At 40.4% G+C, this 18,530-nt stretch overlaps 1 protein-coding gene across 1 annotated transcript in view; it reads left to right on the top strand.

The window, feature by feature from the left end:
• Nucleotides 1-2,153: 2,153 nt before the first annotated feature.
• Slc25a21 (solute carrier family 25 member 21) overlaps nucleotides 2,154-18,530 on the top strand; it is a 144,215-nt gene continuing 127,838 nt past the window's right edge. The window contains 2 exon segments of the mRNA XM_050138825.1: nucleotides 2,154-2,189; nucleotides 2,310-2,458. Of these exon segments, the coding sequence (XP_049994782.1) occupies nucleotides 2,154-2,189; nucleotides 2,310-2,458 (185 nt within the window).

Here is an 18,530-nt window from a genome sequence, read left to right on the forward strand (position 1 = left end):
CTTCAAGCCTGTGGTATATAAACACAGACACACCTCTGCATCTAAAACAGACCGAGCAAGCCAGCTGTCCCAGTTTATACTATTCTGATAAGTTCAGTATATTTGGTTTTCATATGTGCATGCATGCGTGAGTGTGTGCACATGAGTGTATGTCCCTGTGTATGCATGCACACATGAAAACCATGAATGTCATTCCTCAAGTACAATCCACCTTGGATTTTGGAGGCTGGGTTTTTCACTAGGCTTGGGCTCACCAAGTAGGAGACTGGTTGGCCAATGAGCTCAGGAATCCCCGTCTCTACCTGTCTGGTACTATAAATCTCAGTGTGCCCTACCATACCTGGCTTTTTCACATGGGTTCTGGGGACTGGAGGTGAGGTTCTTATGATTTCACAGCCAAGGGTTCACAGACTGAGCCATCTGCACAGCCCTGCACAATTTAAATTTAAGAGTGAAGCTCTTGTTCAGAAACTAATCTTCTAAACTAATTGTGCCGGTGCAGCTGCAAGTATGACTGAAAACCCTGCACTAAGCCGCACATAGCATTTAAAGTTGAACAGTACCCAGCACCGTGTTGTGAAATATGGCTTGCCGTGTCAAAGACGAGCAGTAGAACATGCTGGAATAGCAACAAAAAATGAATTAAAGAGGAAACAGACTGCCCTGAATTTGCACACCTTTAATTACAGGCCTGCTGCTCTGCTTTCTGGCACCAAGCCCTCACATGGAGGTTCCTTCTGCCTTCTTAATCATTCTTCACTCCACGGTCCCCCTCTATACTACCCAGTCAGCCACTGAACATTAGTGTAGGGATTTGTTTGCTATGGGACAATGGTCTTGTACCCTGTAAAGATTTGTCACTTGTATTGGTTTAATAAAATGCTGATTGACCAGTAGCCCGAAAGGGAGTATAGGCAGGGCCACCAGAACAAGAAAATTCTGAAAAGAGGAAAGGCTCAGTCTGCAGTCATCACCCAGATACAAAGGAAGCAAGATGAGAATGCCTTGTTGATAAAAGCTACCAAGTCACATGGCTAACACAGAAAAGAATTAGGGGTTAATATAAGATGTAAGAGTTAGTTAATAAGAAAGCATAAGCTAATCAGCTAACCAGTTTATAATTAATAGGCCTCTGCGTGTTTCTTTGGGACTGAACAATGGTGGGACCAGGTGGGACAGAAGCCTTCACCAACTCTGCCAACATTTGTGCCAGGAACTGTTTTTGAAGAGTCAGCTGACACATCCAGACAGATGCTGTCCTGATCCCCCAAATTATCAACTTTTCATTTTATAAAATCCACTGTAATTTCAGCTTCACTTCAGTTGCCCAGTAGGTTCAACCAAAGTGATACATTCACTCTGGTCTGTGGTAAGGCTGGGTTTTGACCAGAATCCCCCAGGGATGAGAGCTATAAAGAGCATTATCCCTAAAAAAATAAGTGTGAATATCATAATGATAATGATATGAAAAGTATTCAAAACTATATAATATCAGAGGTAATTCTGAAAAGCACCTACAAGGGAAAAAATGAAACAGGTGAAATTATGGCAGGAAGCAGAAAAAGGAAGAATGACCTTAAATCAGAATTTAGGATAAAGAGCAAAAAAATGAAGGGTAAACAGACTAGACAAACCAGAGGTTGGATTAAAAATGGCATGTGATAGAAATGAATATTTATTAACACATCTTTAGAAATAAACCCAGGGCAAACAAAGAAAAGCTGAACTGTCACAGTGGAGGTGTCTACATGTGGTGGGCTACAGTGAAAGATAAGTGATTATTCCAAGGAAACAAAACAGAAAAAAGTAAGGCTTTGGGAGAGGGAGCGCTCAGTAAAGACTGAGCAGCAGCTGTGTGCAGACCCTGAGCAAACCCAGCAAAGGCCTTGGCCCATGCTGGAGTCGTGATGGTAAATTGTAGCACAATCAGTTCCAAGTTCACCCTCGGAGTCTAATTTGTCCCATGTTAGTTCCTCTGTGCTTTTAAACCATTTTATGAAATGCCCATTGAGTAACATTAATTAGACCTTTCATATACATCTTCAGATTTCTGAAGTATTAAAACACTGCATGGCATCTGTGCATGTTTTTCACACACACACACACACATCTGAACACCTTAGGATGTATGCATCTGATTGAAAAATAGAAATATGGGCTCTAATGAAGTACAAAGGGTCCGTACTAAGGTAATACAGAAATGAGGTAAAAGTTAGATAAGAACAACAAAACAATGAAATCTGTAGTAATGGTGAGAATATTTTAAATTACTCCTGAAAAGCTACACATCTAAAACTTTTCAAAACAAGAAAAGCCTTTTGGCCAAGCTTTTAATGTACTTTTTTTTTCTGTTGTTGCTTGATATTTTTTCTAGGTTCCAAGTTCAGAGAGCTGAAATGGACCCACACAGTTATAAAAGCGTAGGAGACAGCTTTCGGATGATCTTCCGAACAGAGGGGTATGTAATGTCTTTCCTGTGTGGATTGCATATTGATATGGTTGTTCTAAAGTATTTCTACTTGACAAATTTTCTTGTTTTTCAATAGTTTGCTTTGCAATCCTAGTCTTACTGGAGAAAACACTCTTAAAAGTGTGTCTTCCTATTTTGTTATATTTTTCTTAATTTGAATGTAAACTGAATATGTATATAGTGGAAACTACTCCAGAGAAAATTAATAACCAACCTGATGACTTAGGGCAATTGATAGCTTATGATACTAAGGCCATGAAGTTTTCTTAACTGTATTATCCAAACATAATAGTTATATTTACTTTGGGACTTAAATCTAATACACAAATTGATTCCTTGTTTACATAGAGGTTTGAGAATCTATAATCAGGACTTTCTCAGACATCCCCTTGATCCCACCTCTAGTCCTTAGAGTCAGCTGCCCATCCCAGACACACTTTCTACCAGGGACCCCTCTGTTGTAACTGTCCTGTACTGGGACTTGGGTACATGATTGTCATTATCCTTCCTGTACTCCGTTGCCATCTCTCCAGAGTCCTGCAGCAGTCAACTTGCAGGAGTCCCTTCTTCCACTCTGTCTCTATTCCTAGGAGTCTCTGTCTCTTGATGCAGATCCCAGCCTCCCTAGCTCTTCCTGGTGACCCCTCTCAGTTTCTCTTCCTAGTTCATCTGCAATCCCTTCTATCATTGTCAGACCTATAGAAACATTCTCTACAAGGGATTCTAAAGCCACCACACTTGCCTAGATTCCAGAGAGGGCACAAGTAACCAAAGAACAGAACACCTACTGAACAAAGAAAAGCCCAAGTGTCGACACCAAGAAACATCTCAAATGTCATAACTTCAGATGCCTACCTCCCAGCACAAAAACCAACATGAACAGCCAAGACAATAAGCCTCCTCCTAAAACCAGTAACCTTATTGCAGTAGGCCCTCAGAAATGCAATTTAGCTGAAGCAAGAGCCGAGGACTTCAAAATAGAAATTATGAAAATGTTCAGGGACTTTATGGAAGACACAAATAAATCTATTAATGAAGTCTGTGAAAATATAAACAGTTAAATAAAATAATGAAAGCAAGACATGAAGGCAAAATTAAAGAAATAGAATCACTAAAGAGAACCAAACTGAAATAAAACTGCAATTGAAAAATTTAGGAATTCAAACACAAACCTCAGAGGTAAGACACTCCAAAGAGACTACAAGATGTGGAAGAGAGAGTCTTGGGTGTTGAAGATAAGATAAAGAAACAGAACCCCAGACAAAGAAAATGGTGGAATTAGGAACTACAAATAAGAAAAACATGAAGTATTTGTATTTCTAGGTCTGGGACACCTGACTCAAAATACTGTTTTCCAATTCCATCCATTTGCCTTCAAGTTTCATTGTTTCATTTTTCTCTTATACTTGCATAGTATTGCATTTTGTATCTGTATCACATTTGCATTTCCAAGCTCATAGCTATTGCAAACAGAGCAGCAACAAATACAGCCAAGCAAGTATCTGTGTGGTGGGATGTTAGGTCCTCCTTTGGGAATATGCCAAGAAGTATGACAGCTGTGCCATGTGGTAGATCAAGGTTTAGCTTTTTGGGAGCTCTCCGCACTGCTTTCCAGAGCAGCTGCACCAGCAGTGATTCGGGGTCCCCATTTCACCTTGTCCTCAGCAGCGTTGGACGTCAGTTGTTTTCCTGATGTGAGTCATTGTGTGTCAGAATGAGATCTGTTTTGTTGTGTGTGCACATCCATGTGCCCACAAACCACAGCGATTGTGTAGGTGTCACGTGACAACTTGTGGAAGCTGGTTCCCTTTTTCTGCCATGTAGCTTCCAGGGACTGAGCCTGGGTTGTCAGAACTGCTGACAGGTGTCTTTTCATCAGCCCAAATTTTAATAGTATTACTATATATACTCGGAATTCTCCAGGTAACTGTGTGGTAGGTTCCCTCCCAGTTGTCCAGAGAAAGGAACTAAAATTTCAAGAGGTTAGCATTGTTAGGGCAAGGACCCAAATCCAGACCTACTTAAGCCAATTATCGATCTCACTGTTTTATGTGTCAAGTGACGCTGTGAATGGCATTCTGCTTGGTCATTATTTCAGTGAGAACTCTATCACGGATATCTTGCCATGCCAACATAATAATGTATTTATCTGTATTCTACAGTTTGTAAAAGGAACCTGTTTAGTGATTTTTGTGGGGTTTCCCCCAATATTTTCACTATTGTAAACAGCATACTCATTTATATGTCTACATATTTTATATATCTGCGAAGCTTTAAGACCAAATGTTATGTGCATTTTATTTTATAGATATTAAGAAATTATTTTCTATGTATGTATTGACTTTGTGCCCTTAATATTTAAGAATTTTTAAATCTTAATAATCTTAAAAATAATAAATCATCCAAAGATGATTTATTATTTTTGAATTATTACTTGGGGACTCTGTCATTAGTGTGCATCTCCTGTTTACCTTCCAATAAGTCAGAAATGAAATTGTATTACATGTCACTGGCCCTGAACATACTAGGGGCCATTTCTTTCATTAATTAGCTGTTTGTTCCCTTTACCCATTTCTCTTGGGTTAATCCTTTTTTTAATTAGCATTGATTTGTAGGAGGTTAGCACAGATTATATTATAAACATAAATTCTTTGTTACATATGTTAAAGACGTTTTTCCTAACTTGGATTTTGTCTTACGACTGTTAATATGTGAATCACTCTGATGTTCGGGGTGTTCCAGGTCATGATTTTGTGGGAATATCTCATTTTCCCTTGAGCTATGTAACACTATCATACTTAAAAAAAAATACGAACCAAAGCAAAAATCACATTCTGAACCCCAAGATAATAAGCTTTTTTTCTGGTATTTTACATTGACATTTTAAGTTTACCCAGAAATTTTCCATAATATTGTGTATAAACATTAAATTTCACTTTTAAATAATTAGACACTTGTCCAAATATCACCTGAAAATCTGTCCTTCGTTCGCTAGTTGGAGATGGAACACTCCAGCTAACAAACTCCTATGCGCTCCCCATCTCAGCTTTCTACACTGTTTTATTTTTTTCTATATCCCATTGTTTCGTTACATTGTCCATCTCTAGACAGGCATCACGCTGGTCTAATTATCTTATCTGTGCCAGTATCATACTTTTTAAATAAGTTTATCAGCCAAGTATTTGGGGACCATGTAAAAACATGCCCCGTGGCATAAAGTTCAAATTCCTGTCACCGTGCACAAAGCCCTCGCCGGCCTGCGTTCCTCTTCTTCAGGCTTGTTTCTCAGACACAGATTGCCATGGGAAAAGCCAGCAGCATGAGGGGCTTCTGATCTTCTCACTCTTGGAACTTTTGTTAAATTAACTTCCTGGAGTACCCCATCACCTAATCCACCTAAGAACCTCTCTTCATTCAAAAGTGACTTTGCATTTCATTACGCCTGCACACTTTCTCTCCGGCACATGCTCAATTATTTCCCTTCTGTCCCCATATACATGCTGCATAAAACAGTCCCTGCGCTGTCGCCTTTCGTGTTCTGTCCTCAAAATGTCCATTACTCATTTAGCTGTGCCTGCCCAGTGCGATGTTTGGTCTGAGGAGAGACAGTATAAGTACAGAACCGTGCAGCTTCAAAGTCCCCGTAGCTACACTAGACTGCCTTAAATCCAGGGGCTGAGCCATGCTGTGTCCCACACTCTCTGAGGATGTGATAACGGAGCGTCAAGACGTCGCCAGTGTACTTGTATTTACGATAAGGGGTATAAATCATGCTCGTTCTGCTCAGTAGAATGAAATTAAAGAAGTCATAGTATATAACATAGGCAACAAGAAGTCCTTTCCAGTCAAAGAGTCCTGCTAGCATCAGCAAGCTCTCTGAACTGAAATGGATATCTCCAAATTAGATGTGGTGATCCTTCGCCAGGCTCTTTATTTCATTTATGTTTTAGGGAAAGCTGATGTCTCTGCTTTGATATCAAATAATACAGCAAACACACAGTGTGTGTGGTCCTTGTGCAGTGAAGTTGTCCTTTTCCTACACTGCACATATAATTGCTTCTACAGCAAATTGACTTTTTCTGCAGGGCCTGCATTTCAGACATGCTGTCACTCAAAGATCAGAGAGCCAGCTCTTAGAAATAGAAGTCTTTTTTGTTTAAAAAAAGGCTGCATGGAGATTTTGACACCCAATAAGAGCGTTTGAAGGAAGCTAAACAAAGGACAACAGCAGAAACGCATAAAAGAGTGAGAAAAACTTCTTAATACATGCTGTTGATTTTTTTCCTCAGTAAAAACCAACCTTCTTTATTTCCTTACTTGGTTTCTAGTGCACTGTGCTCTTGGGGCTGGTTTCAGGTGCATATAGGCCTGTATGAACTCTAAAAGGAGAGTTCATTTGCTGGTGGCATCTCCACCTCAAAGACACTGCAAATCTGTTAACGTATCTAATCTCTGCGAACACACCCACTTCCCCACCGAAAGAGTATGAGGTGTCGTCATTGTCATTACCACTCTTAGCCATGCGATCCCCACCTCTGTGTCCAGAATTCACCGTACTGTCAAGAAGACAATTGCTCAACCACCACAGCTCCCGCCCCTTTCTGCTCGGTCCTTTTTCTTCCTTGTTAAAGACATGGCTTTTTCAAGAGCGCGTTAATTTAAAATTTTTTTAAACCTTTACAGATTCTCAACAGAAGTCTCCATGCTTTGTAATTCTCCTAATTTGCATTCACTAAAGAGAACATAGAGAGATCTCAGAACATGAATGTAAGATTTGTCCCTGTAACTAGAACACCTCTATCACCCTCATAATTCCTCCTCTCTCTCTGCCCTGACAGCAGTAAACTCACCAAACAGCCTATGTACTGTGAAATAAAGTAATCATAAAAGGTAACAATGACACAGTCAGTTTGGTTAGGGGCCTAAAGTCAGTAGGTTTCATGTGCAATCTCACCTGACAAGCTGTGCCTGACACCCTGTCTACATGTGTTCGTGTATCAGGACACCCTGTCTACATGTGTTCGTGCATCAGGACACCCTGTCTACATGTGTTCGTGCATCAGGACACCCTGTCTACATGTGTTCGTGTATCAGGCCTCCCTGGCATCCCTGTCTGTATATGTTCGTACATCAGGACACCCTGTCTACATGTGTTTGTACATCAGGTCTCTGTTCCCTTGGACTCAGGGCATTTTATGAAGATTTCCCAGTCTGCTTTGTTCTCATCATTCTCTTAAGAAAGACTGCTCACATGGAAAGAACATAGTAAAAAAAAAAAGGTGGTTCTTCTGGGAGGAGAAGCCATTCTCATACCTCAGCTGCACTGACCCCTGCAGAAGGACATAGGAGAGGAAAAAGGAGGATTGAGTTTTATCGAAAGAGTGGAATGGGAAAATTATGTTAGTAGGCCCAGGATAGTCTGATCATCCCCACTCCTATTCCCCCTCCATCGCTCCAGTGTCTACTCCTTTTGAAATAAAGAGAAAAAAGGAGTTTCACAGAACTTAAGACATGTGGCAGCTTGTAGTTTTATCAGTGTTTTACACAGTGTCCTAGGCTTTCTCGTGTGTTATTCTCAGCACAACACATCATCTGAATTGTGTGTGTGTGTGTGGGGGGGGGGTAACTGAAGTTCAGAGAAGTTCAATAATGTATTCAAGGTCATATGAGTTTTAGTGCCATAACTATATTTTTTATTCTACTGTGTTACCTTTCACTAAAAGACTGCATTTTATTATATATTGATTAGAAAAAAGACAATGTGGAAATAGTAGCCATAAAGCTACAATTTTGAAATAGCTATTATATAATTTTTGGTATTTTTCTTTCAAATCACACAGCAATTTAAATCAGTCTCTGTCCCATCTTCCAGTGAATATAAAAGCCCCCGGCAACTGATGTGTATCCAGTCAACCAAATCTTGGTGATTCTGAGGAAGCACCTCAAGCCCCTGGCAACTCAAGACTTAATCCAATCATACCACATTCCTTGCAGCCAAGTGCACAAGTTCGTGGTTTTGAGTCTGCTCTCATCCTGTATGATCCTCGGCTCTCTTATGACGATAATTTTTGGGCATTGGTATGCTTAAGGCCAGTAACTAGGAAACAACTAGCTCAGATTAAACTCAGCTTCAAATGAGAAACATGTTGATTGCTGGTGCCTTCTGAAACATGGTATTCTTCAGACAGTCTTGCTGTAGAACATATGTGGTTGCGTTGGGGAGAGCGTTGGAACTGTGTTTTGCTTTGCGATTTGTTTTCTGTAACCACGGATGTTGCACCAAGTATCATCTTACAATCAGACCACTTGGTGATTATAATATTTTCTAGTTAAATGACATTTAAGGCCTCATTTTATGAGCTCCAGCATAATTGGCTAATTTGGTAAACTCCAGATGTGTGAGATAATGTGCCACTCATTTAAGTGCCTCTCAGACGGCAGAAATGGCACAGCCCCAGGAGGTATAATCACCCCTTCTTGTTTTCATTAAGAAGGGGAGTGAGTGGCTTGTGACACAGACAAAGGAAGAAGGATTCTACCAGTCTAAATCAACAACTTGCTAAGATGCGAACGTTTTATTTTTAATCAGTGGGCTCACTCAAAGACCTTCAGTGAATCTCCTTTATAACAAAGTGGTTCGCTGGACTTAATGTGGCTATCTGGAAAAACAGATAAATCTAATCCTGCAGAAAAGGCCTAGAATCTGCCCCTCGGCTCATGTGAAGAGAGGGGAACACTTGCCAGAGCTGCGAATTGTAGTTACTTTGGTAATCAATATCTTTACCACCTAACAGATTGGAGCTTCCCAAGACCCAGTAGGTGTTGCTGTTGGTTTTTCCTCTTAACAGAAATCAGCCCATCCATTCAGCATCACCAAACTGGGGTGGAATAAGATGGTTTTCCAGTCCTGTAGTTGGTCACTCCTACCAGACTGTAGATCTGCGTCTCACTCAGATGGGTTCTGCATGGCAGGCCTCAGCGCTAATCTCCAGTATAGGTTAGTGTCATGGATGTCTTTGTTTGCAGGGCTGGTTTGCCCAGGTGTAATATTTTTTTTATTTATAGATGCAGGTCTAATTTGGAGAACAAGCCATAGTAACTTTATCCAGCAAGTCTTAGACATGATGGGCCTAGGTCCAGATATGGCATCCAGTAGATGGAAGCCATGGTCATCTTCTGAGTCTTCAGTTTTGGAAAGGAAGACAAGAGATGCCCAACAGTGGGTGATATGGATGCATTATCATTCTTAGATGATCTGTGTTCCTTTGATAAAATGCATGCTTCTCAGTATGATGTACTAAAATATGAACAATTTGTCAAAGGAACACAGACCACTGAAGAATGATAATGCTGCATCCACATCATCCACAGGTGAGCATTTTATCTGCCCCTTTGATGTCTTCGGGTGATTGACTCCAGGATAATTAGAGATGTCAGAAGTTTTCTTACATGGGGATTTAACACACATAGGATAAAGGATCTGGTATTCTACTGTCATTGCTGAGCTTATGCAGCTCTGGAATAGTCTTATGACACTGGCTGTGTTTTTCACACACCTTCTAGGTGATTTGGAATCGCTACAGTATTTGCTATATTGACAACTGTGGTCTGGCCTCTACTGTTTGTGAAATGTGTCCATGTGCATTACTGCCCCTGATACTCATGAGACATCACAGGTAGACAGGTGGGAAGAATGATTTCAGTTTTCTAGTCCCTCAAGCATTTGCTCATTTTATGCCTATCCTTTTGGATATCTTGAGTTGTCTTTTGATGACTATAATACTGAATACAATGTAACTGTGGTTTACATGGTTATTATACTATATAATTTAAGAGAAAATGACAAAAGGAAAGCCAAACTTGATGAATACAACCACAGTGTGTCTTAGTTAGGGTCATTATTGTGTTGAAACAGCATGACTAAAAGTAAGTTAGGGAGGAAAGGGTTTGTTTGGCTTACACTTCCATATCATAGCCCATCAGTGAAGGAAATCAGGACAGGAATTCAAACAGGGCAGGAACCTGGAAGCAAGAGCTTCAGCAGAAGCCGTAGAGGGATGCTGCTTACTGGCTTGCTCTTCATGGCTTGCTCAGCCTGATTTCTTATGGAATCCAGAACCGCCAGCCCAAGGATGACACCATCTACAATGGGCAGGGCCCTCCCTGATCAATCACTAATTAAGAAAATGCCCTACATGCTTGCCTACAGCTGGATCTTATTGGAGGCATTTTCTCAATTGAGGTTCTGTCTTTAGATAACTCTAGCTTGTGTCACGTTGGCATAAAACTCTCCAGCACACAAAGGTTTTAGATTTTAGGTCTATAGTTTATCAAAACCCTAGATGGAAAATTCATACATATAGATGGCAAACTCTAATCTCTTTTTACCAAAAGGTTGTATGGTTAACAACTTAAATCTTTGATTACTTAGCAATTCAGTGTTGTAAATAAAGGGAAAAGGGATAAAGGGCAAGAAGAAAATTCAATGGCATTTCAATTTAAAGGAAAAAGTGCCACTGCTTTCTTTATATTATCTGTCCTCTTGCCAACTACCTAACACCTGTTGGTGTCAGCTGCTCTGAATGGTAAAGTGGAGTGGTCCCTCCCCAGCTTCAACAGTCAGAGAGCAGATTCAGAATTTTCCCAGTCCAGTGGATACAGTTCCAGCCTTCCATGTCCCAGGGATCTGCTTCCTTTTATCTTAATCAAAGGTCTGATGTCAGCTCCTAGACCTTCCGGCTGTCATCGCTGCAGGTCGTAAGCTGACAGTTAACCCGAACCCCTCCAGCCTCACACCAACAGTGCTTTCTGACTTAACCAACTGGTCCTTGACAAGGATTTCACTGTTGCCATAAGATAAGTGAAAACGCCTGCAGTGATGTCAGCCCGTCAGCAAGGACTGATTAAGACACCGGGCACAGCCTGTCTCGATGCTTGGTGCTGACAGCAAGGGAGGGAGGGCCAGATATCAGGGGGAAGCTGTCTTCTTTCCAGAAGGTTGGAATCTTGATTCAGAGCCTGAGAAGAAATCCCACTGAAAATGTATTCAGGCCCATTTCTGAAATTATTCTAAGTTTTTAATAGGCTAGAAATGTTGTCTTTTGGGGCAAAAAAAAATGCCTTCACTAAAACTGAATCCACCTTCAGATGAGAATAAGAAAGAAAAGATGCTAAAAACATTGTTCTTCCTGGGTTCAGTTCTTTTATCATAGAAAATACCTTACATCAAATTTTACATACAGAGAATAATAGGGCAACTATTTTCTCTGCACCTCTAAGGCCACACAGTTTAGGGATAATTTTATCACACTAGCTATACTTTTTCCGCGTGTCTTCTAGGTGATTTGTAGCTTGAGGAAGGGGGAGACTCAGGCACTATTCCTCCAGTAGTGATATATTTACAACTGTGTTCTTGTCTTTATTCTTTATAAAATGTGCCCACACATATTACTGTACCTAATACTCATGCGACCCCACAGATAGACAGGTAGGAAGTAGAACTGTATTTCTCTGATGAGAAGACTGATAGGAAACAGTAGAGAACGTGTCCATCGGATGCATTTGTGGCGACTGATGTGTACCCAGAGGCTTCTTCTTGCTCTATTACTCTGTCTGTTCTGTTAGTAACTTGAGAATTATTTTAGTAATAAGAGAAGCAAAACTTCAGATGGCCTCTTTTCCACATATGGATGTAAAGCATTTACATATCTCACCAACTGGCTGAATAGCATGTCGGGGAGGTAGGAAACAGATGTGACCAGTTACAGGAAGGGTTCCAGTCACAAGGAAACTTCGGTGGAAAGGTTAAGAACTACAAAACAAATTGGATATTGAGATCAGCCCCATAAGAAACATTTAAAAAAATTAGATAAGGAAAGAAAAGAGCAAATAAAAGTGGGCTCAATGTATTCTGAAAGGCAATACTATCATTCCTGAGATGAAGGTACAATGATCATTTAGAATGGTCATTTCACAGTGTCACCAACTGTAGGTCTTCCCACATGAACAACACGGATTATGATTTGGTGTTTTTACCTAACTCAGTTCTAATATTGAATGATGACCATAAAACTTCATAAAATATGAGGTAGGCCATTTAATTTAAGGTATTTGGATGAATAGAGCCAGAAGAGGGTCAAAAGCCTCATAGGACTGCACTCAACGTCACTTAGACCTGGAGCAGAGTCAGTCTGTCGGTCACCATGTGCTAGTGATGATGTTCTATGTGTGCTTCCACCTTCCATGCTGCACATTATAGCGTGAGCTTGCACACGTCTTTTGCATGTTGTCACAATTGCCATAAACTGTCCTGTTGTGTCTGAAAAACATTGCTTCTTTGAAGTTATCCACCACTTGTGGCTCTTAAAATCTTTCTGCCTTCTTTTGCAAAAAAAATTCCTGAGCTTTGAGGTAGAGAGCTGTGATATGTGCCAACCACATAGGATTAAGCACTCCATGGTTTCTTTTTCTCTGCACAGTAACTATTTGAAGGTGTTGATTTAGGAGCAGCAAGGCTGCGTCCCCAGCACCCGGCCACCCGCATGGCTAGCTTATGCCCAAAATAATTACACGGAAACTGTATTCTTTCAAACACTGCCTGGCCCGGCTAGGTCCAGCTTCTTATTGGCTAGCTCTTACATATTGTTCTAACCCATTTCTAATATTCTGTGTAGCCCACGAGCTGGCTTACCAGGGAGGATCTTAACCTGCGTCTGTCTGGAGCGGGAGAATCATGGCGACTCACTCACTCAGCTTCTTTTTCCCAGCATTCTCTTCTATTTTCTCCACCCACCTAAGGGTGGGCCTATCAAGGGGCCTAGGCAGTTTCTTTATTAATAAGAAATCACTCCCACATCATGAAGGTCTCTGTGCTAACCTCCATCCACTCCAAGAAGATTCTCTGAAGAAGGTTGAGAGATACATACTATAGTATAGTAATACATTTATAAGTTATAAGGAGTTGTTTTAATATTATGTTAATTTAGCAGAAATAATACTATAGAGCTATCTCCTAGGGATTATTATCAACTACCTACAGGTTGTTGACCTTACTAACAGTGCCTGGGATAGATTCCATATAATGGAGTGAGCCTTAGATGTAATCAGGAAGCTTTTGGTTACACCAGTAACATTCTTGCCATTATTGCACCAGTGTTCATGTCTTGTCAAACCAGTTATTAGTGTAGCTTGCAAGGGTTCACATTTGGCTGAATCTGATGGTTATTTTACTTCTCTGGTAGTGTGCTTGGAACCATCCAGCACTATGAAAACAAGGCAAGAGGGATGACATTCTTGATTCTCAGCCAGCAGTTGCCTTTCCCCCATACTCCTTTAATACCTATTTTTCTATCCTACTTCATTTAATCCTTTGAGATTTCAAACCCTTAATCCAAATGGCTTATGACAGCCAATGTTGCAGTTTCTGAAGTCTTTTCTTGCTTTAAAGGGAATAAACTCTACCACTGAGTGACTGGAAATCCCAACATGCTTTATCTAAGGGGAGATATGAGAAGGTCCAAGCTTGGAGCTTTAGAGGATCTTCTTAGTTAGGAATCTCGAAGAAAAGATGTCATATGAGGCATCCCACTGCACAAACAGTCAAGTGTACAGTTAATTGCTATGCCTAAAATAAGGATGGAATCAAAACAGAAACTTACTTTGACAGATGACTTTCTATTATCTGTAAAATGATAAAACTTCATGAAACTGCTTCTACATTGGAACATAGAATTTGGGTAACCCAAATCTGTGTTCCTGGGCATAGTCATTCAAATATGGCTCCGCAGTGAACTGCCACTTATGCTTTAAGAGAAAGGGGGCGGGGAGAGACTTTTTCTACATGAGGTACCTGAGGAGCTATGGTATTAATCATCAAAACATAGAAACATAAACCATAATAGATTTAGTTTGGGTAGAGGACTGTTTGAGGAGTGAAGAACACATTACCCATGTTGTCAAGAGCATGTACATAGCATTCCACCTTAATAAAGGTGGTTGTCCCTTTAACAGTAGGACCTCCGCACTAATGAGATTGCTCTTCAGGTGAGGCACTTGCTGCCAAATCTGATTTCCTGAGTTTGTTCCCTGAGGCCTACATGTTCGGAGAGAAACATTTGACTTAAACAAGTTGTCCTCTTACTTCCAAATACACAGCAAAGCACACACACATAGACACATAATAAATTAATTTAAATGTTCTTTAAAAGTAAGACCTTTTGGACTATAAAAAAGTCTTTTGATAAAAATACATTAAAAATAAGACCTTTGGGCTATAAAAAGTCTTTTGATAGAAATACATTAAAAATTAATGTCAGGTAGGCATGATGGCACACATCTTTAATCCTAGCATTTGAGAAGCGGAGGCAGGCAGATCTCAGTTCAGGGCCAGCCTAGTCTACAGAGAAAGTTCCAACATAGCCAAGGATACACAAAGAAATCCTTTCTCATAAAAAAGGAAGAAGAAAAAGAAAAAGACATTAATGCCACATTTCTTTTCTCCCTCTCTGATGCCTTCTGTCATTATTCAAAGGAGAAATACTTTCCTGCATCTATTCTCTTATAGAATTTCTCACTGGAAATGTGTGTGTGCATTATATAATTATGATTGCATAAGTTCAGTGATATATATAGTGTATATAATTATATAAATTCAGTAATCATTTTAATTAAATTCAGTAAACCCAAATTAGGTGATGTGTGTGTGTGCTTAATGTAATTGAAATGATTACCTAATTTATATAATTATATATATACAGTCTGGTCATATTCATATATACAATAGGATCAAATAAAAACAAATATCAAGAAAATGTCATGACTTTCATGGTGTCATTAAAACCATGATAAATTGCCATGAAAACTTATAACTGTCTTAGGAAGACAGTATTGTTATTTAATGCCATGCAGGTATTTGAAGACGAGAGCCTGGCTTTGGGTATATAGTTTTCTAAGTCATGGGATCCAGCCGTGGCAAGTAACACTCTGTGATATTGGAGGATCCCAGCAGCAAATCCAAAGCCCAAGTACAAAGGTCCCAGTGCAGTGCAACATAGTACACGTCCATTGCTTTCCACTTCCTGCCTTCACCATCATTCTCTTTACCGTGTGTCCTGCTCACAGATGTTGTGCTTTTTCCTTCAATGTACATGGGAGAAGAGATAAAATATAAAAGGTAGACAATGAAATATTCGATTTTTGAATCATCTGTCAGGAACTTGTGTGGTGTGTGTTGTGTGTGTGCGTGATACGTGTGTGTGTGTTGTATGTGTGTGTAAAACCCTTGCGTGTTGGTTACTGGGCATCCTCCACCTTGTTTTTTAAAACAAGGTTGCTCTCTGCTCTGGAATTCACCATGTAGCTAGGCTGCCAATGAGCCAGGGATCCTCCTGTTTCTGCCTCCCCTGCTCTGGGGTGGTAAGCGCAGGCTACCACTTCGCTCTGTGGACTCGGGAAGCACCTGTCCTTTCTGATTAGCTGATTTATCTTACTTGGCACCGGGTGCTCAAGGCTCATCTCCCTGGCAGCACGGGTCAGAAGTCCCTTCCTTTGTAAGGCTGAATGTCTTGTCACAAGCACATGCTGCGTTTTGCCTGTCTGTTCACATCCAATGGCGATGTGCACGTGTGTCGCTTCCTCCTTTGGACTATTGTAAATGTTTCTTTTTCTGCCATGTGTGTAGGGCTCTGCCCAGCCCCTGCTTTCGGTGCTCTGGGGAATGAAGTCTGGGTGGCATGGCCAGGTCATATGATTCTGTTGTGTCACGGACAACTTTTCTCCAAGGCTGTAAGAAATGCGTTCGAGAACACAGGGAGCAAAGGTGTGAATTTTCCATAGTTATTTGAAAACCGTAAAAAAACTAAAATAGGTCCAAAACAAAAGTTCCTAATGGAATTCTTGAAAACATTATAATGCAAAATAAATATTCAATCAGCAAGTGTTCAGGACGCATGGTATATCATCATATTCAGTTTGCTAGAGTGACATTTAGGATCTTGAATGACAGACAAGACACCATATATAGTAGTACCAGACAACATATAGTATGTAGAAGCTAAGCAATATTGCACTTAGTTGATACACACTTACAGGAGTAATAATAATTCATATGCTCTTGTGATAAGTCATAATGTTTTACAAGTAATACTTTCAAGATACTAAATATTATTAGCTTGCCAAGTGCCAGATACCTGCTAGATGCTTTGTGTACACTAATTCATGTTGCCATAGCAATATTCTTATTGTGGAGGAACTGGAATTCTTTCCATTCTATTGGTAAGTCCATCAAAGCCGAGCATTAAGTAACTTGTGTAATTCCTCTTCGTTTGCAAAGTTTGAACTCAGGTGATCTGGATCTAGATCTTTTCTGTTATTGTTTTTAAAGATACACTTTTTAAAGTAAGTAAATAGTAATTTTTGACTAGGTAGTTGGTTCTCATTCTTAAAAATGTGGTGGAAATTTGAGAAACCCAAGTTTCTCAGCAACATCATCTAGGTTGCTTACCACTTCTACAATGTGACCGTTTCATTTTTTTAAACTGCTCCTTCAGGGTGATGAGGACACTCCTGAATATATTTTGGCATGGGCTTGGTTATGCATGTCTGACACATGAAAAGATACTACCATGGTGAACAGACCGGCCTGTCTTTCTCCTTAAAGCCTAAACTGCTCAGGGCCACTGGATACACTCCATGGGTTTAAATCTGCCACCCCCCACTTCCTCCTTCTCAGGATGCTGACATTTTACCTTTCCTACACCCTGCCCTTACTCCTTCCTCTGCCCCATCACCTGTCTTCAGTGCTTAATCTTTTTCCTACACCTTCTTAGAATGTTTTTGATGGCCGCCATCTCCAGGGATGGGGCATTCCTTGGGGAAATCCATTTGCTTTCAGCCTTGGCAGGGAAATTGGTTATGAGAACAAAGGGCATATTCATCTGACCTTAGGATTCTCAATATTTTTGCCTTCAGCTCTTTTTTTTTTTTTAACAAACTCTTTGTTCACCCATATTACACTCCTAAGTTACCTGCCTCCTATTTTTATCTTATCTTTCCTTGGATCTTCTAAACGTGAAACATTCTCTCTCTCTCTCCCCTCCCCCCGTCTTTCCTCCCCCCTCTCTCTCATTCTCCCTTGCCTGTCTCTGAACAACTCGTTTGTTTCCTACAAATAATTAAAATGAACAGTGAACCGCTCTTTTGTGATATTTGACAGTCACATTATTAAGTATTCTTTATTTTTCTGTGTAATATCCAACTTAATGTTTACAAAGCCTGAGGGTATAGGAAAATAAAAGGAAAAACAACATAATTCCAGCTAAAAGCAGACAGCCGTAGCTGCTCAGTGTTTTCTACGTTTCTTTCCTGGCCTTGTAAGAATATCCAACAAGCAAAGAGAAGCAGCCCGCCTAGACCCTGTCCTCTCCTGGCCAGCACACCAAGGAGAGAAGCAAAATGCTGGACTCTGCAATAACATGATGGCTCACCACAAATAACTGTTTCAGTTCCAGGAAATAAAAGAAAAACCTACCAACTTTCTAAAAGAAGATTTCTGAAGGGAACTCTAAAAGTGGGAGCTTCAGTCCTTGGAAAACACGTTTTTTTAGTACCTTCGTGTACCATTCCAGACTATAGGGAGAAAATAAAAGATCCCACTGAAACTATGAAGGGACTTCCCAGACAGAAATAAACTGCTCCTGTGGGAACGAAAAATCTTCAAAGTGTCCCTTTCATTGAACTTGTTTCTCGTCCTTCAACAAATGGACACGTCAGACATAAAACTTAATTGAGAGGAACTAAAGTCAGGGTCTGGCTCACCTGAGGAGGACAGGTTGCAGCATTCCAGGAGGGCAACACCAGGGTGCTAACGACACACTGGCTACCTTCTCCTGCATGACATGGAACCTGTAGTCACTACTTACTACCGAGACCACCATTTATTTAGAGTTTCAACAGCTTCCCATTCCTCTCTGCTGTGCCATTCTACTTCCACGTCGCTCTGTCTGTGTTTGCTTTAACTTAAGAGTCGGTATACATTTTGACAATTCTTTGACAGCGAAGGGAA

The sequence above is a fragment of the Alexandromys fortis genome, unplaced genomic scaffold (genome assembly GCF_014885135.2).
Source record: "Alexandromys fortis isolate MF-2015 unplaced genomic scaffold, M_Fortis_MF-2015_v1.1 scaffold_35, whole genome shotgun sequence".
NCBI classification, from domain to species: Eukaryota; Metazoa; Chordata; class Mammalia; order Rodentia; family Cricetidae; genus Alexandromys; species Alexandromys fortis.